The following is a 23,753-nucleotide window of genomic DNA, read 5'->3' as shown; positions in this document are numbered from 1 at the left end:
GCATTTTAGTTTTAAGACACAGCACTAAATTTTCTATGCCCTAATTTCTGTCCAAATTTTATATCCAAGAAACATGACAAATAAACCGTATATAATGATCACTATCACTAAATATTTCTTTGGAAAAAAATTCTCAGAAAACAAAGTAGAAGTACTGATTTGGCAATTTCAAATGATATATTCCATAATCTCTACATTCCAGATGATATCTGATTCTTGAAGGGCTTTGCCACCATGAAAATATTACATTACCAAGATATTCAGGAAAATCTAAATCTCACAGAGGAGACCTTCTTCTGTGTCAGGAGGGCAAAATGCAGCAGCAGATTTCTTTTGATTTAGGATTACCTCTTCCATCACAAAGAAAACCTATAACAACAATAATAAAAATAAACTAGAACGACTAAGGTGAATTTAGGTAAATACCGGACCATGAACTCTGATTCAAGCTCAGAAGCAAAGATAATACCATGTAGTCAGTAGAAACCTATTTATTGATAGTAAACACTTCAAATGTCAACATTTTTCAGAAGCTAAAATAAAAACTAAAAATTTCATTTTGTTTCATTTTAATTTTTAGTGACAAGGTCTTTCTCCTATATTTATTGTAGAATATATGACTGTATAGATTCTACTAAGTACATAGATTCCAAAATATTTTAAAAGCTAATTTAAGTAATCTTTTTAAATCTTCTTATATTAGAAGTATTTTTGTCCTTTTTGGTTCTAGGCAATTAGGTTCTGTGCTTTCTTTTTCTGGCCAGTTTTAATCCAGTCATTTTATTACTGCTTCTGTTGGCCCAGAACTTACCTGTAAAGCAGAAAGACTGTTTGACTCCAGAAAATGTCAACTAGCTTTGTACTGGGAGTGCCTCTCTTCCTCTTTCTATTCTTTATTTCATTTCTGATGTGCAAGATATATATATATATATATATATCTGCAGTATAAGTTTTATATGTATGTATATATATATATATATATATATAGTTACATCTTTTCATGCTAAATCAGTCAGCATGTTGTAACTAACTAAAGAAGGGGTATGAGGAATTTAGTTCTCATCCAAGTACTGCAAATTACTAAAATTTGATGGTAAGCAAATTACTCAACTCCTTAGCCTCAGCACAATCGAAAATGAGTGTCTTGGACCAAAGAATATTCATCTTTTAAGGATAATGCTGCCCTCAGATGTAAGTAATTATTTTAGGAACTACTATCCTCATGAAGATTCTTACAGTTTTGAAAAAGTGGCACATAAAATATTATCAGTACTTCAGCTCAAAATTTCTGTACCTTGCTGTTTAACAACAACAAAACAAAAATCTTGGACTTAAAACCATTCCTCTTGGGTTCTACAATTCTTGGTCAGCTTCGGTGATTATTAAGAGGATAGACTTCAATAGAAGATTTCCAAGATCTCTTTAATCTCTGGAAGTCTACTGATCTAAGATTGATATGCTAAGAAAAATACATATTTAATATATCTTCAATAACTATTGAAAACAGGAAAGAAATCTTGGAATAAAACTGATGTATCTGACATTATTTCTATGTCATCTGAGTTTACTTCCAGAAATATATTCATAAACTCTAGTTGTTTGTAGGGAGCTTCATAACTAGTATTAGCAGCTCTTATATGTGAAATTTCAAGTAAATGCCTAGTAACATAGGTACTCAAGCCCTAGATAGAACTTAATTCATGGAAATACATAGCTGATGCTTGATTTGTCTCTATAATCTTTCTAATCTTCCTGCTGCTTAGTTTCCAAGCCTACATTTTCACATCTGTGATGAAGAATGCACTATCTTCCAAAATAGCTCATTCTAATTCTGGGGAAAGATATATATGGCATAATACATAATAATTTATATAAATATAAATATAGATATGTAAATTTAGATTTATTTACGGTGCAAATAAATACGATTCTATAGGGTGGCATTCACATATATATATTTATGGTGCAAATAAATATAATTCTATAGGGTAACATTCAAACCTCTCCAAAATTCTTTTCTTTGATATGTGTTGAGGGGTGGTGATGTGCACTGGCATGATCTCAGCTCACTGCAACCTCTGCCACCTGAGTTCAAGCAATTCTGCCTCAGCCACCCAAGTAGCTGGAACTACAGGCACGTACCACAACACCTGGCTACTTTTTCCTATTTTGAGTAGAGACGGTGTTTTACTGTGTTAGCCAGGATGGTCTCAATCTCCTGACCACGTGATCAGCCCACCTCAGCCTCCCAAAGTGCTAGGATTGTAGGCATGAGCCACTACACCTGGCCAAAGCTGGGCAATTTCTTAAACCTTCTAATTATCTGGAACCTGAGGTATTTCATCTGTGAAATGTGTATAATAATTTTTATCTTGTAGGTTTGTGATAAGGATGAATTTAGATAATACACAAACAGTCTGTATGGGTATGACATAATCCACAGGCTAATCTAGGCCCTCCAAGAAGCCTATGTCAACAGGAAAGAATTAGATATTAAGGAAAATGTTCCTAAGAAAAATCAAGGAGGGATGAAGGGAAGTTGGGAGAGATGTCAGACTGTGACAAAGATATGTCCCCAGGTACAGTAGAGATGGAAGGAAGGAAGGATGATCGAGTGTAAGCTACTTAGGAGAAATGCCGTGTAAAAGTGTCTTATTATCCCTGCCATGCTCCATAATTGCCTGAAAGCTTATTTTATGCAGGTGCACATGTGATGAAGGGCTTTAGAGCACAGCAGCTAGGGTTGTTGGCCAATTACTATCTCTGCAGGTGAAGAGCTGAGAGACAAATTTTTGTGGTTGCCATGCTTTATCCTCTTACCATGAGAGACCTATTTCACACAGGTTCAGAGAGCATCTGTTTCATGGTTCTGTTGCCACTTCCTCTTAAGAAAGAATTCAGAAGAGGCAGGTTACTAGATGAACTGCAGCCTATAGCTATAGTTGACCTGAGGATCTCACCTGGTCCTTATCCTCCCCCTACTCCACTGTCCACTCTGAATTCCCCTCACTATGATCTTGGCAGGTTGTGGTGGCTTAACTGGTGGTCTGATCTAATTACTCATTCTTGGGGGTTTCACACATATTTCTCTTTGCACCAACTGTAAGTCCAACTGCTTCCTGCCACTCAATATCATTTATTCCTTGCCATCATGGTGACTTCTCTTCTGCTGATCTATTTGCATGAGTAATTTGTAACTGTTAGCTCAATGGAATCTTGCTGTGTTTTCTGGCAATAGTCACTGGGAATGCAGCAGAACATGGAAGTCTCTGACAATACATATGCTGCAACATGAACAGCGGCACCCATCCTTTCAGAATCTTGACTTCATATTGGTGCTTCAGCTGTGCCTTTAAAATACCATTCTGGTGTTCTGTGATTCTTGCTGCTTCTGGATGATGAGCTGTGTGTGCTGGTGTGCTCCAACCAGCTTCTACCAGCTAGCGTATTTTCAGAACATTTCTACTTGGATGAGACCATGTTAGTAGCTTACAACTGGCATGGAGGGAGTATTTACACCACATCAGTATACAAATATTGCAAATCTGTTCTACCTCAGGCAGAGTGAGTTTTTACAAATTTATCAGCACTTCATAAAGTACAAATATTCCTGGAATAACATCATTTTGTTCAACATCATTTTGTTATAATGTTAATAAGAAAAACAAATATATCAACTCACAGCCAGGGCCACTGTCTATGTGGAGCATTCAGGTTCTCCCCATGTCCGTGTGCGTTTCCTTCCATATATAAAGATATGCCCTTTAGGTGAATTGGTGTGCCTACATGGCCCCAGTCCAAGTGAATGTGGGTGTGTGTGTGAGTGTGTCCTGCAATGGGATGGTGTCCTGGCCAAGGCTGGTTCCCACATTGTGCCCTGAGCTGCTGGGATAGGCACCAGACACCTGCAGCCCTAAACTGGAATAAGAAATAAGTAATTATCTTACTTCTTTTTGCCACTTTTTCTTATATGTATGTATAGGTCACATTTATTTCAATGTTTAATATTAGAGTCGTTCTAAACATAAAATCTGAAGTTGTAGTTTCAAATCTGTTTTTAAAATAAATACTAACAATTAATTTGGAATTAAATTCAGTGACCTAATTACCTGGAACAAGTTCTTAAGTTGATGTAGAGACAGAGCATTATATTTCTTTATATAAATATATAAATTTACCTGATAATAAGACTTATTATGAAAGAAATTCTAGAAATAACTACACTGGTCAAATAACTTATTAAGGTGTTAAACATCTGTATTGTGCTTAGTGGAGGAAGAATTATTTAAAAAAATAGGTGCTAAAGAAAAAAATATAATTACTTGGTAGCAGCTTTGGAGAAAGGGCAAATTATGAAATATATCATGTTTTGAGTAAATAAGAATTACCATTCTCACTGCTTATCAAATATATTACATCACAAGCTATTTATATTAAGATGTTTTATTTTGGTACATATATGCTATTAAAGGAAATAAAAACTGGCCCTATCAGCAATGGGAAATCTTATAATCAGCAAATAAATAAATTTCTGTCAATCTATGTGTGCAAATGATAATTTTTTAAAATATTCCTTTATTTGATCACCAGTGAGAATAAATATTATCTTAAAATTTGTTTAGCATTTTTATTTTTTCTTAAATTTTTAGCTATTATGTTTCTCATTTATCTGTTTTATTATTTTATTTCTCAGTATGTATAAGTTTTAACAATCTATGTTAATCATATGTAGTAATTGTTGAAAACATTGTCTCCTGTAGTTTGCCTTATAAGTACTTATATTGTTTTTGAAGTAAATTAACTAAGGTAGTAGGCTGCTCTTAGGCCTTTTGCTTGAAGTTATTCAATTTATCTGACCATTTAATTTCAGAGTCCTTGAATACTTTTTATTTCTCTGCCTCTACTTAACTATTGGTATTTCTCAGAACCTTTATTAGAAGCTTTCCCAGGGGTGGGGATATAACTACATCAACTTCAAGCTGTGGCCAAGTGCTGATGACCCTTATCGTTACATTATCATTCCAAATATTTCCTATGCTCTAGCCAGATTCCTGCCAGTGCCATCTGGGTGTTCCCTACTCACTTCAAATAAAATAAGTCTCAAATTATATCTGACAACATCTTTTACCCTCAGAAATGTTCTGCCTAAAGTTAACAGAAATTACTATCCAATGTTAGGCTTGAATCTGCTTGGTTTCAACTACTTTCCTCTCCTCTCTACTCCTATGTCTCTTAAATCTGCCATTTAACCTTTTTTCTATTTGCCACTGCATTGGGTCAGGTGCCATTTTCTTTATCATAAGGAGAATGTTTTCTTGCCAATGCTTAAAAATTGTCTCTGAAAAAAATAAGCTTATGGAAGTAGAAGGGTAGAATGTGGATATCCAAGGCCAGGATGAGGAAGGGAGTGGGAGAAGGAGGAGATGCTGGTTAAAGGATATGAAATTACAGCTAGGTAGAAGGAATGAGTTCTTATGTTCTGCAGCACTGTGAAGTGAATGTGGTATGCAGTAACTTCTTGTATATGTTCAAAAAGCTAGAAGAGAGGATTCTGAATGTTCACAACACAGATAATAAATGTTTGAGGTAATGGGTATGCTCACTGCCCTGATTTGATCATTATATATTTTATACATGTGTTGAAATATCATTCTGTATTCCATAAATATGTGCAATTATTATGTGTCAATAAAAAATAAAAGAAAAAAATTTAAAATTATATTTGTAAAGTTTCCATTCCAGTCTTTTTTTCCAACTTATCAAATCAATTCTGAATTCGTTGTGAGAAAATGAAATTAAGGTTAATTGTTGAAGAAATATTCATAATAAGATTAAGAAATATGTTCATTAATATTTGTTTTAGTACCACTCAAATATTTGAATTTTAATAATGGAATAAAACCTGTATTGCTGTGTTTGGTAGCATAAACAAATTTCTTCTTAAGTTAGATATTTTGATGGGGCAGCAACATTACAAATGTTCTTGATAAAATGACCTCACGATTAGGCTGATATATATATGGTTACATTTAAAATCAAGGATATTTATAATTCTTGTGCTGCTAGACAGTCATTCCAGATTCCTGACAGAAATCAGCAGATAATAATAAACAGTCAGACCATGACATTATTAAATGATACATGAGACAGTTATGCTAATTTAGCCTTTGACTTATCCATCATTTGCCATCCAAAATTCTCTTTTGAAGTAACATTGCAGTCCTATTACTTTAAAAATGTGGCTGTGCACATATTTTTTCATTAAAAAGACATCAACTTTTCAGAAAAATTGCTAGAAAATTCAATCTTTATTTGATTCTGGAGTGCAAGGATAAATAAAACATGAACTGTATATTTTTATGTCAATTAATTTTACAAATCACCCTTCAACAAGATTTTAAGAAAAATGATTATCATTTATTTTGTTTATAATAAGTGAAGAAAGCCTATCTTTTTATATTATGATAGCATGTTTATTTTATGTTGTATTTTGCAGCAAATGGAAATAGCCGTGGATTTTAAAGACAGTAATGCTAGTTGTTATTGCAAGAGTAAGAACAAGAAAGGATAAAAGTTGGACAGTGGGACGTTTCTGAAGCTATTCTATACTAAATTTGTGGTATTGGGGAACTGGTTCTGTTTTGCTTTGTACAGGTGATTAAAGCAGTAGAGGAAGGCTATCGTCTGCCAAGCCCCATGGATTGTCCTGCTGCTCTATATCAATTAATGCTGGATTGCTGGCAGAAAGACCGAAATAGCAGGCCCAAGTTTGATGACATAGTCAACATGTTGGACAAGCTGATACGTAACCCAAGTAGTTTGAAGACCCTGGTTAATGCATCATGCAGGTACAAGGCCTGATCTGAATGATTTTCCAGAATGTATAATTCAGATCGATGTCACAAATATTTTATTAATTAAGTCATTCTTGTATTGACATTAATCTATGAGTCTACATGACACTAATTTATTTGAATATAGCTTTTGTATGTTTCTGTCTTACAATAAATGAAATATGTGATTAAATGATACTTAAAAGCACCTATACCTAATCTAATAGTGTAACATGCCAGGTCCAGAAAAAAATGAAATATAGCCACATTCAGATATAATTAAAGGAAAAAAAAAAACTTAAATGCGTGCATATTCATGTATTTTGAAGGATATGTGAGGAGCAGGAATATAAGATTATAACATAAGGAAAAGCCAATTAAGCACTAATAGATTTTAAACCAGAAATATCTAACATTAATTACTCTTTGATTTCTTTAGAATACATTTATCTTCATATTTTAGGAACATTGACAATTTTAGGCACCCTTTGCTCTTATCCAGTTGCACACAGATTTTTGGTTAATTATTTAGTCTGCAGTTTGAATGAGATTTAAAACTGATAAATGAGTAATCTTGTGGAGAAAACTTGTGTGTGTAAATGAGCATATTTTTTACTTTTCTGAATAGCACATAAATGCATTTAAATCATGTTTTATGTTTGTAAAGCATTCCTTTCTCTTTATCTGAAAAACAGAATTATCGTCTCAAAAAAAAAATCAGTTTTATTCTGAACTAGAAGATTTACCAGATTGTTATTTTCACTATGTTTGAGGCAGTTGTCTATTTTTACAAGTGTTATGTCAGTAACTAAATTGGCTGCCTATTAACATGGACTAAATGAGAAACAATTTGTTGATCAAGTTATAAAAGTTCTATGATTCTGACATAACATTTGTTTACTAGATGAAAAGTCATTTTAAATACAAATGAGAAATGAGTCTTCAAATTCTGTTCAAGCGTCATTAACTTCCTGTGGTAGCAAATGAAGAATGTATCTTCTTAGCAATTATTCCTTATATCGTTCCCCAAATATCTGCTTTTAAATTTCTTATTGTCATGTAAAATATTAAGGCTTTCTCTCATCTACTTGTTTGAATTATATTACATTATCACAAATGGACATACAGAAGGAGTAAAAAAGTGCTTAATATTCTAAATTATATTAATTTATATAGGTATCATCATTATAATTTGAGAGCATTTAAAACATTTCTAAGTATACAATATATAGGATTCAGCTTTCTACATTTTGTTTAAACAGAGTTTGCTTTAAGACCAACTGTACCACTCACTACCTTTCCTTTATTCAGTTATCTGCATATTCTGACTCTACAAATTGTTAGTTCATGGTCCATTGTCTCACTCTTTCTCTATCCCTACCTATGTTACCATGTAGATAATATTCAAATATTTCCAAATATCTTGAATTTTTCTCCTTCAATGATTTTATTCTCAAATCTACCTTGTACTCTTTTTTCCCATGCTTATATTCTAGACCTTGCTATTATCAAAATTGCAATTCTTTCATATTTCAACTTTAAGATTTTACTCTCCAACTGTGTCTTTCTGCATTTCTCTTTCTAACAATTCATGCCTAATGGTTAAAAATCACTGTAACATATTCATTTATTCATGCAACATCTATTCACCTTTATACTGTGTGTCATGCTGGGGCTCGGTGCTGAGGATACAGCATTAAGCGAATAGACCTAAGTATTTGCCTTTATGAAGCCAATACACTGTTGAGTGAAAAACACTGAACAAAGTAAAAACTTCAAAACCAAATGTGTGTTTGGTTTTGCAGTGGGGAGTGACAGTATAATTCAAGATGAATACTAGAAGGCTAGATTGGTTGTGCAGGTGAGACCTGATCTTGAAATAAGGTGTTATTAATATTAAATGGGAGAGAAGTGGTCGGCTGTACAATATATTGGAAGTTGAATAGATGGTATGCACAGTAATAGATTTTGAGAAAAATCAGGAAAGGGAAGAGGTGGACTGTTATACTATAATGGGGAGGACTTCAGGGCACACAGATGTGGAGAAGATGGGAAGTGTGGTCTTGAACCTGGGGCCATATTTCTCTCAGCAATATAGAGGCACAAAATCGGCATATGATACAGACAAATCTTAATTTGGAAATAACCATTTTTAACAAATACTTTTCAAAGACCTGAAAGTGAGTAAAATTCTCTACAGTGGAGTTATAGCCTAAAAAGAAAAATATAAGGCCAAGTCCTGGCTCCTTTCGAGTTTTAAAGTCAGGAAAAAAAAAAGTAGCAGGCAAAGGAGATTGAGGAGAATACAGCAGCATGCATAAATATACACAGGAAAATGTGGCACATAGACACCATGGAATCCTATGTGGCCATAAAAAACGATGAGTTCATGTCTTTTGTAGGGACATGGATGAACCTGGAAACCATCATTCTCAGCAAACTGACACAAGAACAGAAAATCAAACACCACATGTTCTCACTCATAGTCAAGTGTTGAACAATGAGAACACATGGACACAGGGAGGGGAGCATCACACACTGGGGTCTTCTGGGGGGAGCTAGGGGAGGTACAGTGGGGTGGTGGGGAGTTGGGGAGGGATAACATGGGGAGAAATGCCAGTTATAGGTGATGGGGAAGAAGGCAGCAAACAACATTGCCATGTGTATACCTATGCAACAATCTTACATGTTCTTCACATGTACCCCAAAACCTAAAATGCAATTTAAAAAAACATACACACACCCACACAAAATTGTGATTTTAAAAATGTTGAGACAAAGTAGGATTTCAAGAGTGAAGTGGGAGGTGGTAGTGGTGTTGGTTGAATGTTTCCAAGAGGTCAGTCATTTTGTAGTTTGAAAAGTGCTGACAGATTATGGCAAAAGAGAGATCATTGCCCATCTCAACCAGAGTGATTTTATAAAATTGGTTTTGAAGAAACTACACTCAAATGTAAATGGAATGTAAGAGAGTGGAGAAAACCTGAGTAGAAAGAAACATATTTTGTGTCCTTTGCTTATAGTTGCAATTTACATAAGTAAATTTCACATGTAAATCATGTAAATTTACAGGATGGACAAGTAAATTATTTTTGATGTTTAGTTTCCTTTTGCCACTTTTTCTGATTATTTCTTTAAGATACATTTTAAAAGTCATCATCATCATTATATCATTATTATTGGCCAAAGAGAATTAATGTAGTGACATTAAAAGCATCTTTTGATTTAGTAGATTCTATTAAGTTTTGGCTTCTATTTGGGGTTACATTTTTTTTCATGTTCTACCACTCCCAGGTGAATTAAGAAGCACTCTATATAAGAGCATAAAATAAATAATAAATAGTTCCTTAACTTGCAGAGAAATTTACTTAAATAAGCATAAGTTCCTTTAGCAAGTCTATAATTGATTGGCTTTGCACCAATTATCTCACATATCTATAGAGGGTAACATTTTCCTTATCTTCATAAACAAAAGAGTAGTATATCTAAATCATTACATGACAATATTTGGTAGACTGATTTTTAGAGAAATACTATGCTTATAGCAAAATTGAGTGTAAAATTGAAAGTACAGAGATGTCCCATGTACCCCTTACCCTCCACATATGTAGCCTTCCCCATTATCAGCATCAACCACTAGAATGACACATTTATTACCATTGATGAACCAGTATTAACACATAATTATCAGCCAAGGCCCATAATTTACATTAGCATTCACTACTGGTGTTGTACGTTTTACAGATTTAGGCAAATGTATCCACCATTATAGTATCATTCAGAGTAATTTTCTTGTCCTAAAAATTCTCTGTGTTCATCTATTAGTACTACATGAAATTTTTAGCTATTGCTTTGTTTTACATAAAATTTACTTATCAACATATTGATGAGTCCTCATATTAAGTCCTCATTACTTATGGATAAAATAACCTCAGTAGGCTGATTTTGTGTTCTCCTGGATTTTAAATTATTTTCTTCCATATTAGCGTTTGCATACTTTCCCCTTATAAATATACTTAGAGACTCAAAGATCCATTGAATATGAGTTAACATTATAGTAAACTTTGTTATGAAAGAATTAAATTGTTACTTATAATATTTATGTTTTATGTGTTTTAGAGTATCTAATTTATTGGCAGAACATAGCCCGCTAGGATCTGGGGCCTACAGATCAGTAGGTGAATGGCTAGAGGCAATCAAGATGGGCCGGTATACAGAGATTTTCATGGAAAATGGATACAGTTCAATGGACGCTGTGGCTCAGGTGACCTTGGAGTGAGTAATTTTTCTGATAATTTTTACATAATTGCTGGGGCGAGAAAAATTGTTCAGAATCCAATCTGGATGAGGTCAAGGGAAATCAGTTAACCTTTGTGGATGTGTGGCAGCTCTCAAAGAAGCCTCCTCATCTTTAGCCTGTATTGTTAACAACTGCATGGTTAATGCTACATGTGGCCAGTATCTTTGCTTCTTTGCTTCAAACAAATAACGTTTGAGTATTTGAGTAATTGGAATAACAGCTCCTTGGCAAAATACTGGTATTTTGTGTTGTGGAAAAAATGTTTTCTTGACAAGTTTTTTTTTTATACTGATATCTATGTTATATGAATGTAAATACAAAACAAAATAAACTGTAAGCACAATTGGTGTGGCTAGTCCTACATAAGGACCAAACATATTTTACATTTCGGCTCTCTACGATGAATACCAAGGTAACAACAGCTTAAACAAAGCTTCCCTAGCAGGATCTCATTGAATTCATAAGTGGTGCACCATAAATTCTTGCAATCGAAGGATGCATCAAATCCTGCTTCTGATTTGTCATTTGGTACAATCTCAGTGGAACCAATTGTGCCCTTTTCTGTTTGCACGTTTAAGATAAAATTTATCAAATCTTATTAAATAAAAATCACTAGAGTTAAATATTAAATTCTTTAAGGTTGTAAATTCTTTGTACTTTATCATATACTCTGTACATGTAGTTGTTTTAGCCTAATTGTTATTTGTGAAAATTAACTGTCCTTATGGTGATTCCATATAGATTTCTTTAACATTAATGTTTTAACCTGTGAATATAATAACTTCAAAGTACCTGCCAATTCAAAGGTTAAAATATCGTAAGGTTTAGAAAATGGTAGTATATTCTGAAGCACTAAATCATAGTTGTGATTTCATTATTACACATGATATGAACATTAAGCAGTTCTTTCTTACCATCTCTATTATTCTGGCATTCTTTGACTCATTGAATTCACTGCTCATCCTCCGCAAAGGGTAACAGGGTACCACCATTTATGACCAATTAATGTCGCATTCTCAGCTTTCTCTTCCTTCATACTGATAACTAAAAGGATCTGAAATCACAACCACTCCACTTGCTTTCTCAATTTACTGAATCCCATTATCACGGTCCACCAAATCATATCTACTTGATGACACATATGCTTTGTCCATTATTTCTTTGAACACTCAAGGAACCCATTTGTGCTATATTTAAAGTAGTATACTGAAAAATTTACTGATAACTTAAAACATTTTTACATTATTGCTATTTAATTTTTCAGTAAAAATGGTCATTTTAATTTATTAAAGTCATTTGTCATTTTATATTAAAATGATATTGTAGGTATTTCTTCTACCCAATGTCAGATTACTTGTAAATATATAATAAAATTATTTGCATTAAACAATGTCTCTTTTTTTATTAAAATAGCACATCTTATGTAAATAGTTACTTCTACATTTTTTGTTCTTCCTTCAAAAAATAGTTATAATCACAAATTATATCTTTTACATTAGCTACTTGTGTTTTACTTATATCTTTGGGGTCCCAAAATACTATAATTATGTTGACTATTTTAGCATTATAGTATCAAATTTTTCTTACTCCGATTTTTTTCTGTTTCTTTCCTATCTGCTCCTCTATCCCCAAATGCACTTTATTTTTTGTTTTCTTTCAAGCCCTAATAACTTTTTCTGCCTTCTTATAATGATTTTTCTCCAGCTTACTGCCTCTTGCTGTTTTGCCTTCTTTCAAACATTATGTCTTTTAATTCATTTACTGTGACCAGAAGAGTAAAGTTACATTAGGATACCTGCCCATTTTCCCATTCAGAAAGTATTGTCTCCATATGAGACCAAATCCCTGGGGATCATAATCATTAATACATTTCTTACTAGGAATTGGGCTAGCAGACCCTCACTCCAATAAAGCTGTTTTTTTTTTTTTTTGAAGAGTCCATACCCTTTAAATTTAACATGCTCCCTTGTTTACTGTACTTTCTACTACATTTTTTTCTACTATAAGAACATTTATGAAAACATTATGTTAAGTAACTCAAAAAATAGGGAGTAATCAGTTACTTGTTTGGCCAAAAATTTTTTTAAGAAAACAGTTCATCTGTGCATTTTTCCTACTCTTCATTCAAAAAAAAAAAAAAAGTCAGTCATTGCTAAGGACTAATGGCAAAGGAGATGGAATGATCAGCAAAAGTCAAAGACAAGCTCTCAAAACCTCTTGATACTGATTTTTTACACATAGTCTTTACCCCATACCTAAGTATTAATTTTATGAAGGCTGTATAATATAAAATATAATTCTTAGAGTTATTGTTAGAAATAACAGAAGCTGAGAATGGAAGAATGCATTCATAACTGTTGTGAATACTTAGGAAAAATGTGAAAATCAACTCATATAAAGCATATAACTGCCATATTTAAAAAATACATTGTAATTTGTGACATCAAATTTGTTTGCATAGTGGGTTTAGAAAAAAATATATACAGTTTTTCAGAACCACATACTTTGGTTGAAAATCTCCATCACAAAGGTTTAATTTCATTTATTTATGGATTGTTCTCCGTACATGCATGTATAGCTAAATATTGAAAGGTAATGATGAACTTGGAGGTCTCAGAGTCAAAACATGCTCATGAAAGAGGCTTTCAATCTTAGATGTGTTTTTCTGCTACTCTTTGTGCCTAAAATACTTTGCGTTCAGTATTCATATGAAAACAATTGTGGCAGTAATGGTGCAAACTATCTCATCTTGCTTAAGTGCAGTGAATTATTGTCAATAGGGATAATTGTGAGCTTGAGGTGAGTCGAAAATCGGATGCAAAGATTTCAGTTAAGGACAGAATCAGAGTGACTTCTTAAACTTCTTTTCAGACCAGTACTGTCAACTTTTGCTTAATTCAGAAAATGAGCAAAATCCAATAAATTTAAATATTATACCAATTGTATATAAGCTGAAGAGGTTCCTGCTAGCATCAGTTACTGGAATAGAGTCTTAAACTAATAAAATGAAAGTTTTCCAAATCCAGAGCCAAAATCTTCACAGATTAATTCAAATAAATTTATTAACTTATCAACAAGTCATTATGCATGATTTATTATATACTTAAAGTACCCAGAGGAGTACCTACTGTTCTCTGTGTTTTAACTCTCACAATGTCGCATCCATTAAAAACCATTAGCAAACTGTGGTTAAATCTCCTCTTGCCAAATGTAATATATTTATGTTATACCATGTCTATATCAATGATTATTAGGGTTCTGCGAAGTTAACAAAAAGTGACATACAACTTCATGATAAAACTCTGACAAAAGTAATAAATATTGAAGGTTAGGGAATATTCATTAATCTATCATCCCCCTTCTCATATCCAGCCAGTGTTGGTGGGGCTAAGTACCAGTAACATGGCTAAAAGTTGTGTAAAGTAAAAGGGAGAAGAATGAGCAAGAGGATGAATCATCCGTAGATAGATGAATTTAAGCCTGAATGATTAAGAGTTTGGTTGCAACATCAACTATGTACTTTTTTAAATTATATTTTCATTCTGCCATTTTAGCATTAATATCAGTGTATTTCCATTGTTTAATATTATTGAATAATGTTTGAAAAAATACTGCAATGTAAATGCAACAATGGCAATTCATAACATTTGTAGCTTTTCTAACAGTAATCATTTTTTTGTCAACAAAACCCAAACTATTTTTTATGTAATAATGCTAGTCTCATCATGTTTAGATTAATAAGTCTATATGGAAATATAATTTGTCATCACTAGAATTGACCTTCAGTATTACTTAAGATTATATATGATCATGATAAAATTTTTGTAATATTTATAATGGGAACACACTTAAGACATTGTGTAACTATAAAATTTTCTACTTTGGAAAATGAAATGTAAAAATGCATATATTTTACCATTTCCAAATTATGTTTCAAAAATTATTATAAATAGGGCTGCAATATCATTATTTTTTATTTCCATCAAATTTCTGTAATTACTGCTAAGTTGATTAATATGTGATTTAAGTAGCAAAATGGGAATTACTAGAAATAAGAAATGTGAGACTAAACTACACAAAAGAAAAAACCATAAAGTATTTAGCAACATTTTATTTAACCTTTACCATAAACATTTTCTAATACTATGTTAATTCTCATCTGTAGTATTATTAAAACATATTTAAAAGGATTTCAAAAGAAAACAGCTTAGCTGCTGAGAACAATTTTAACTTACATGAATAACCCTGTGTCTCCACGTTTTCACTGAAAATCACATTGTTTAAAGGTACATGTACATTGAATACATTATTATAATTATACTGTCCTCTAAATCTCTGCATCTTAATTTGACAGTTTTTGAAAATGAAAGGTCAGATTTAAAGAAAAACAACAGAATTTCATTAAAGAAGACACCATTTATGGCAGTATGTAAAATTCAGCATTTTGTTTCTATAATTCAGTTTCTCCTCTGGGGACATGGGGGTTAGGATGAGATTAAAAGGAAAGAGAGAGAAGGAAAAAGAAAGGGAGAAAGAGAATTTCTCTGGTGTGACCCTCAACATTCATCTCGGGATAATCAGATAATAAATTATTCTTAAAATAAAATTTTATCCTTAGTTCATGTTAAAATTCAAACAAATGTAACTTAAAATGTGTTAAGTACAAAATGTTTTAAGTACAAATGTTAGTTTTCTATAAACACAAACTATACCCACATTTATTAATCAAATACATTTCCTCAAAATTATTTAGTATGATATAGTTATCATGAAATATTTAAATTACCAAAGCGTTGAGTGAGCTAGAGTTTTTCTTGTGGTCAAGTCATATCCAGATGATTAAATTATATTTATATCTAATATAAAAAGTTAAGACGTTAGAAATGAAAATAAGTCACTAGTGATTTGATAATCTCTAGACAAAACCAAGAGTTAAAATATGGAACACATACACACTTCAAATTTAAGTTTTGTGATTATATGTATAAATTCCATGTTGAAGGGGAACTTAGAAATTCTTTCAAGTCATTCAGAATAAACTGTAATGGTTATTTTCAAAGGCTTATTTCTAATAATTAGCATAAGAATCTTGAATTATGCAATTTAAGTGTATGTATTATTACATCCGTATTTCCCAATTTAGTTTCATATATCTGGGTTTATAAAACATGTGATAAAACACGTTTTAAAACTTGGTTTCTAGTCCTAATTAGATTATCCAGCAGAGATTGTTTTCAGGTTAAGTAATTTAAAATTTTCATCTCATTTCTCTTGGTTGTGATCCAGTTTGCTAGGAACACCCATGAATACCCACATTTACATAATTCTTCGTGATTAATAAGTTACATGTGGAAACATGAGAATATTAGCACATAACAGAAACTACCATGAAGTATATATAGATTTGGTGATCATGCCTCAGGCAAAGTATGTGTTTCATTCCCTTCATTAGACATTTTCTTTCAGAATTTTGGATGTTTTAAATTAGATTTACAGGGCTCTCATTTTACAGACGAATAAATTATTGCATATAGTTTGAAGTGATTTACTCAAAATTGTCTCTTAGAATAATCATAAATTAAGGGTATAGACTTGGGTGTCAGGTACCTGATATTAGCTGTAACTTGGTTACCCATTTGGCTGTATTGTATAGCTAAGTAATTCAATATTCTAAGCCTTTGGTTACTTCATCCATAAAAGGGAATTTAAAAAATCTGTATAATGAGGTTATTGATATTTCTAGCATACAGGACAATGTCTATTAAGTCTCACTAATATACATAGGTCTAAATTAGTGCACAAATATGTTTATAAAGTTTCACCAATTTATATGTGTGTAAAGATAGATAGATAGATAGATAGATAGAGTAATGGTTCTCAACCAGGGGAGATTTTGTCACTTAAGGGAAAATTGGCAATGACAATTTATCTTGTCAAAATGAAAAGCTCTTCTGGTATGTAGTGGGCAGAGGTCAAGGAGGTAGCCAAATATTCTACAATGCATAAGACAGAGCCTCTACAGCAAAGAATTATCCAGCCTATAATGTTTACAGGGTCAAGGCTGAGAAACTCTGGTTTAGTTGAAAAGAGACCTGATCAAACTTGTGTCTCTTTTATTCTCTGTTTGGTCTGTATTAGCTATTTTATAGTATATTTCATTATTAACAATAATAATTTTGTTTAAAAGCTAATTTTTACTGATGTTTGAGTTTCCCTGAGGATTGTCTCCATGTCATTTCTATCAATATTATTATTTTTATATTCAAATCTGGTATCTTTTAGTTGTAATAATTTTTAAGCTTACTGTTTAATATCCACATTCTAAAAAGGAAATATGTTTCCATAACAAATATCAATAGCTTTTTAAATTTTTGCTGGCTACTTGTCATTTTCTAAAACTCTTATAACAAATCAGAAAATCATAAAAGAAAAAGAAAACTAAAATATTATTCTGGAAAAACATATTTTCCATTACACAAAGCCTTGGCATTCTTTATTTTTATTCTCTGATAATTAAGAGTTTTCTCTGAATTCAAAGAACAAGTGAAACAATTCAGTTTTTACCTGTAATGATTCTAATGTCTAATGTCATTAATTCAATAGAACGCCAATAAAATCTGAAATTATTATACACACTGAATGAAAAAAAGATTCCACTTTTCATATTATGTGTTCAAGAAGGTAATTACCTAGAGAAAACCAACATGATAAGTATCTTTGTCATTTAGGATTTTGAATCATTGATGCTTATTTTTTTCTATAATTAATGCTTATCATTCGCCAAACATATATGACAAATACATACTTTAGGGGAATAACATTCCTAAATATCCTGTAGAAGAACATTTAAAACCATGGCCACTTGCCTTGAGCTCTATAATATGTTGTTAGTTTAGAAGTCTAAATATTCAGAAGTATCTTGAATGAAAAGTCTTCTGAAAGCATGTAATCTTCAGCATGCTCTAAATGCCAGTAGAATTTAGATGCTCTTTGGTAAGGAAAAAAAGCCCTGGTACTTTTAGTATAATGTAAAAAATAACATAAAGCATTGTTATAAGAGCAATGTAGTGGTGATTATCTCCTAAAGATACCTGTTATATAAACGGACTGTATAGAATGAGTCATTTTATGACTTTGGTTTTCAACTGCTTAGCTGTAAAATATTAAAAGTCTATTTTAAGCTTCTTTTAGTGAAAAAAAATGTGCTTATGCATATTGTAAATCTGCATTTTCAAAACTTTTCAGTGAAATTGTGCCTGTTAACTCTTTATCGGTAAGAATGTGCAAATTTGTTTTGTCACCACTCTGCGCCACTAAAATAGTGATGTCACAACGAGAGCACATATGTATTAAATCATTCCTCATTATAAATATTTTTTGACTACTAACAGATTTTTTGAGGTATAATTTTAGAGCATACCTTTCAACATTATACTGTGTCTAAATTAGAACTCTAATCTAACTAGTGTTTGCAGTATGTTTGCCCCTTTGCCAACGTTAAATATTGAGGTGTGCTACAAATTGAATCAATACATCCAATGTGTGCTTTCTTCATGCAGGGATTTGAGACGGCTTGGAGTGACTCTTGTCGGTCACCAGAAGAAGATCATGAACAGCCTTCAAGAAATGAAGGTGCAGCTGGTAAACGGGATGGTGCCGTTATAACTTCATGTAAATGTCACTTCTTCAAGTGAATGATTCTGCACTTTGTAAACAGCCCTGAGATTTATTTTGACAAAAAAAGGTGGGGTGGAGGGAAAACAGTGATTTCTAACCTTAGAAAACATTTGCCTCAGCCACAGAATTTGTAATCATGGTTTTAGTAAAATCTCCAGTTCTTAGTCCTTAGTCTTCATTTTTCATGAAGCAAACTTATCTTGCATTAAAAGGGACATGAGGTTAAACATCTTCTTATGTTACAACTGCAAAATCCTTCCCACTACTTCTATAACATTTTGTACATGAAATATATAAATATATAGCACCTTTATAGACTGAACTAAGGCAACCCCTTTCAAAACTTCCAGGGATCTACTTGAAAGGAAATGTTTTATAGCCATTTATGAGCTAACAAAAGCTACAGTTTACTGAAGTTTACTTCAAGTCTTAATTGTCTACAAAAGTGTATTGAAGAGCAATATGATTATTTCTTAATAGATATCTTCTTTTGTAATTTTAAAATGCTGTTATGCAGCGATAAGTTATAGAAACTAGTATATAAACATGTTGCTTGATCAAAAAAAAGTACAATACAGGGTGTATATTTATTTTTTTGTGTGTGTTATAAAATTTACTTTTAGTTGCTCTTCTAGAGACTATTAGGTAATAAATGTGTATATACTGTATAATTTGGGTATATACGATATACAATATACCCAGGAACTGATTTAAGATGGAGTTCTGTGTGTGTTTGCTTGCACATGTGTGTGTTACCATTCTGCTTGCATTTCTAATAGTGTTTTAATTTTAGCAACATATAGGAACAAGTGTTCCAGAGTGTAATACGCATAGGAGAAATAGCGAAGCTGTAAAACAAAATTTAACACAAGCTTGTGTCTCTTTTCCTCTCATGTGTCCAAAAGCTAATCTCTTTATTCACTGAAAGGAAATGTGTATAAGACTAAATCCCCTTTGGCTTTTTAAAAACACTTTGTGGTATCTGTGACAATGCAGTTCTTCTAGCCATTAATCTTGAACCCCTGTAAGAAATTTCACCTTTCTGAGTCCTAAAAAATATCTTGTCAAGCAAAGCTGACACCGAAAGGCACATTTTCAGCAGGATGTAGAAGGATTTAACTGTGCAGGCTTCTGTTAATGTTGTTAAATCCAGGCACATAGCACGAAGAATTACCCTTAAGTATTAATCCTTTGTAACCCTTCCTATTTGACTCAGTTCGAGAAATTTTGATTCCAAGGCAGCAATGGAATTATGACAAATATAGACATATATATACATACACACACATAAATATATTTATATACACTTTTTTTCCCTTCAGAATTTTATTTCAAGAATTGACAAGTTTTATTTTTTAATGGATGTTTATTCATTTGTTACTTTCATTTTATATTCAGTTACATGGCATGGAGATTATTTTAATGAACCAATTCAAGGTACTATGCAATCGGACTTATTAAGGAATATAAGATATCTTTTATGTATGCTCTATATACCACAAATGAGGAAGACTTATACTTGTGATACAAATTACACAGTGTATTAGAAATTATACAAAATTTAGTTCCTGAGATAATCAACACTTTGTATTATTATACTTTATAAAAACCATGGAATGCCATGTGATTATTCAAAAGCAGAGCACTTAAATAAAATACAGCCTACTGATGATTATCAATGTTAATAGTACCATACAGCAGAGAAGACTGAATTAATGAAATTCATCAGAAAGATAGCCATGTTGTATTAATGGTACTCTTTTTTCCAAGCACTTGTTTTACTTGAATGCTAGTACATATAAGAATAAACATTTGGGAAATAACTACTTCCTATTCTGCCCAGCCTTTACTTAAGCAGTCAAATACCTCTTTTCTAAAGAACCAGGAAACATCAAAACAACAACAACAAAAGCCTAAACAATTTTCAAGCGATATATTGACTTTTCATAATAATAAGGGCTATATACCTTGGGTCCATACAAACTGTGCTGCAAACAAATGATTTATTAGTTTTGTGAATTTTCCAGAGATGTGAATTTAGTATTTTCTTGATAAAATCACAAATAAATGGGCATCACCATTATTAAAGAAACATTTGTTCATTTCAATAAACAGAGAATTAATGAAACAAATAACTTTTGTACAAATTAAGTAGAGATTATGTTGCACTTTATTGAATTTTATAGAAATATTCAAATCTAAGTGATAAAGTAACAATTGAGAAATTTCAAAATGAAATCCTTCTTGATTCAAAAAGAAAATTACCAGGTGCTTTAGAGCTGATGAACTTGCTACAATTGCTTAGATATAACAAAGATATTTTCTACATTGCTTTCCAACTTTATATGCTCAAAGATAATTGTGAGGTCAGGGTGGAGTATATCTAAATGACTAGAACTTTAAGTTACAATATACGTTTCTTCTTTTTAATTTGGATCAAATTTATTTGCCTTCTTTGCAGTCTTGGTGTTCATTTTGGAAAGTAAATTTAAAGGAAAGCTATATAGCCAAATAGTTTTCTTCTGCATCTCAATTTGGTTGAGAATTTCTAAGGAAGGTTAATTTGACTTTAGAAGGAATACCTAGACTGTCAAACAAGAAGTACTCTCCCTATGAAAGAGGAAATAATGCCTTTCTAAAATATTTGTTTCCTATTGGCTATGTCACAAATTGGAAAGTGCCAATCTTATCTGCAAATGTGAGAAACGGAACAAGGAGGAGAGGCAACTCTAGTGGAATGTAGAGAGAACATAATCAAGGGCAAAGTTTAATAGATGTTGTTTATGCAATTTCATATTCTATTGATTAATTTTGTCACTCACCAGGCTACCAAAAATGAAGAACAGACACAACTATTTTAGCACATACAGTAGATTTGTCAAATAATACATAATGTTCTTGTAACTGTCAGTAGCAATATCTTAAGGGCCATGACTTTTTCTCAGTATTGGACTTAGAAAAATCAGTGCAGGGAGTAATTTTCAACAGACTCATACTGAAGTCACTCAATTACTATTTTGACCAATCATAATTTGTTTCCAATCTTGTCATTTGCTCACGTGTACTATTAATATAATCAGTTGCTTTTTTTTATAATGTAGTATTTCCATGTAAAAATGTAGAGAAATTCATTTTCCCATTTTTAAAAATTGTAATGCACATGAACCTTTATTTCTTGTATTTTAATCACCAAGTAAGTATTCTAAGGTTGCAAGATTACTGTAAAAATTATATTCAAATATTTTATCTAAACTGAAGTATGGCCAGCATTACTGGTTTCAGAGTTGCCTAAACAATACAGAATATCCTTGATTCAGTTTGTAAAAGAGTTTTGACCAGCGTGAAAAAGTGAAGACACAGTTTCAAGTTTAAAATGGAAAATTAATATAATCTGAGCACTTATGTGTTTGCATGTCTGCTACTTAATCTCTATGTGAAAGTAAAATATTTTTAACACCATTATTTCTGCTATGTAAAGTGGGTTCTCAGAAGCACAAGCACAGATATTTACCTTTGGAAAACATTTTTGGCTATAAAGTTGCATTGGATGACAAACACTATTTGAGTCAGGTGTTAGAAATTTACTAGATGTATTATATTACATAGTAGAATAAGGTCCTTTTCTCATTTTGTTCTTTCTAAAAATAAGGAAAAAAAGATAAGTGTGATAGTAAACCGTCTTTGCTTACGTCCTGCCACATGTTTAACTTCAAAGTAAGTAAAAATTAGGTACAATATGATGATCATCCCGATGATGATGATGATGATGATGATGAATAAATTGAATCGAAATGCTAGCTTTATTTGACATTAGTAAGTAGAATAAGTCATCATTTTTTCAACTCTGTAGCACAGCTGGTTACATTGAATATTTTTCTCTATTATGCTGTTAATTATATAGTAATGTATCAAAAGCGAAATAGATAAGAACTTTCTTTTCATTTCTTATTCATTTATGAGAAAGTCTTTTCACACATAAATGATTGAATGTTCTTGTTCAGAATGACCACATAATTGTTGCTTAGAAGAAGACACCAATTCTTTAAAAAGAAAAAAAATCTGTTTATAATAATCAGCATCAAACGTTGTTTGTTTCTTCTAAATGTTAATGAGGAAAATTGAAGGTAGCAAAATGTCATGTTTATTCAGTCTGGGCGCTGTATTAACAAGAGACGTTTCAGTGGTCACCATATCTATGATTCTTTAGACTGCTGTAGTTTTATGGTCAATTATTCAAAAGTGTGTAAATTACATTTACAGGAGTCTGAGAATACTTAGACTCAGTCATTTGTTAGTATTTTTATTAAAATCTCTTCATTTCAGTCATGTCAGAAGCAGCTATATAGCATATCTTATTCTATGATATACATCAGGCTATCTCAAATCTCTGCCTCACAGTTAATTCAAAGAAGGATTAAGATTTGTGTATTTTTTCTCATTTGAACTTTTATGTGCATTTGGTTTGTGTACATGTTTTTTGTAGTGTAAGATATGAAATTTTATATTTTTTCAGAAAATAAAAAACCCTTTGAATACAGTTAAATCCAATTGTCATGCTTGACCTTCTCCCTAGAGTTTAAACTCTATCCTTTGTGTAATGATTTCAATTACTTCTGATAAAAATGTTTCAATTTCTTATACTAAATATTTTAAAGGACATCAGCATCCATTTTCTTCAAAAACAGATTCAGGAGTCTTCAGTCAAATAATTTTTGCATATGGAGATTGATACTGAGATTGTAGAATAGGTGCATGACTGTGTCAAAAACCTAATTAGAAGTTGATTTGTGACAGTGTAATATATTATTTGGAAAAAAAATAAAAAAAAAACAGAAAACTATGCAAAACATCTAGAAAAAAAAAAAAAAGACTTTTACTGACCATTATCAGTTCATCAGCCTAAGACTTTCTCGTCACCACACATGTGCTTATTGCATAGAGTG

General features: G+C 31.9%; 1 protein-coding gene across 7 annotated transcripts in view; it reads left to right on the top strand.

Moving 5' to 3' along the window:
* EPHA5 (EPH receptor A5) overlaps positions 1-23,353 on the top strand; it is a 349,250-nt gene extending 325,897 nt beyond the window's left edge. For 6 of the 7 annotated variants that reach the window (XM_017508673.2, XM_017508672.2, XM_017508671.2 and 3 more), the window contains 3 exons: positions 6,655-6,848; positions 10,953-11,108; positions 18,693-23,353. In XM_017508673.2, coding sequence (XP_017364162.1) covers positions 6,655-6,848; positions 10,953-11,108; positions 18,693-18,798 — 456 coding nt within the window. In that variant the 3' untranslated portion in view covers positions 18,799-23,353. Of the gene's footprint in view, positions 1-6,654; positions 6,849-10,952; positions 12,521-18,692 lie in introns of those variants that run through there. The other variant, XM_037731413.1, reaches the window with a different exon arrangement.
* Positions 23,354-23,753: the final 400 nt, after the last annotated feature.

The sequence above is a fragment of the Cebus imitator genome, unplaced genomic scaffold (genome assembly GCF_001604975.1).
Source record: "Cebus imitator isolate Cc_AM_T3 unplaced genomic scaffold, Cebus_imitator-1.0 Scaffold398, whole genome shotgun sequence".
NCBI classification, from domain to species: domain Eukaryota; kingdom Metazoa; phylum Chordata; class Mammalia; order Primates; family Cebidae; genus Cebus; species Cebus imitator.
This window is presented reverse-complemented; position numbering and strand designations above follow the sequence as displayed.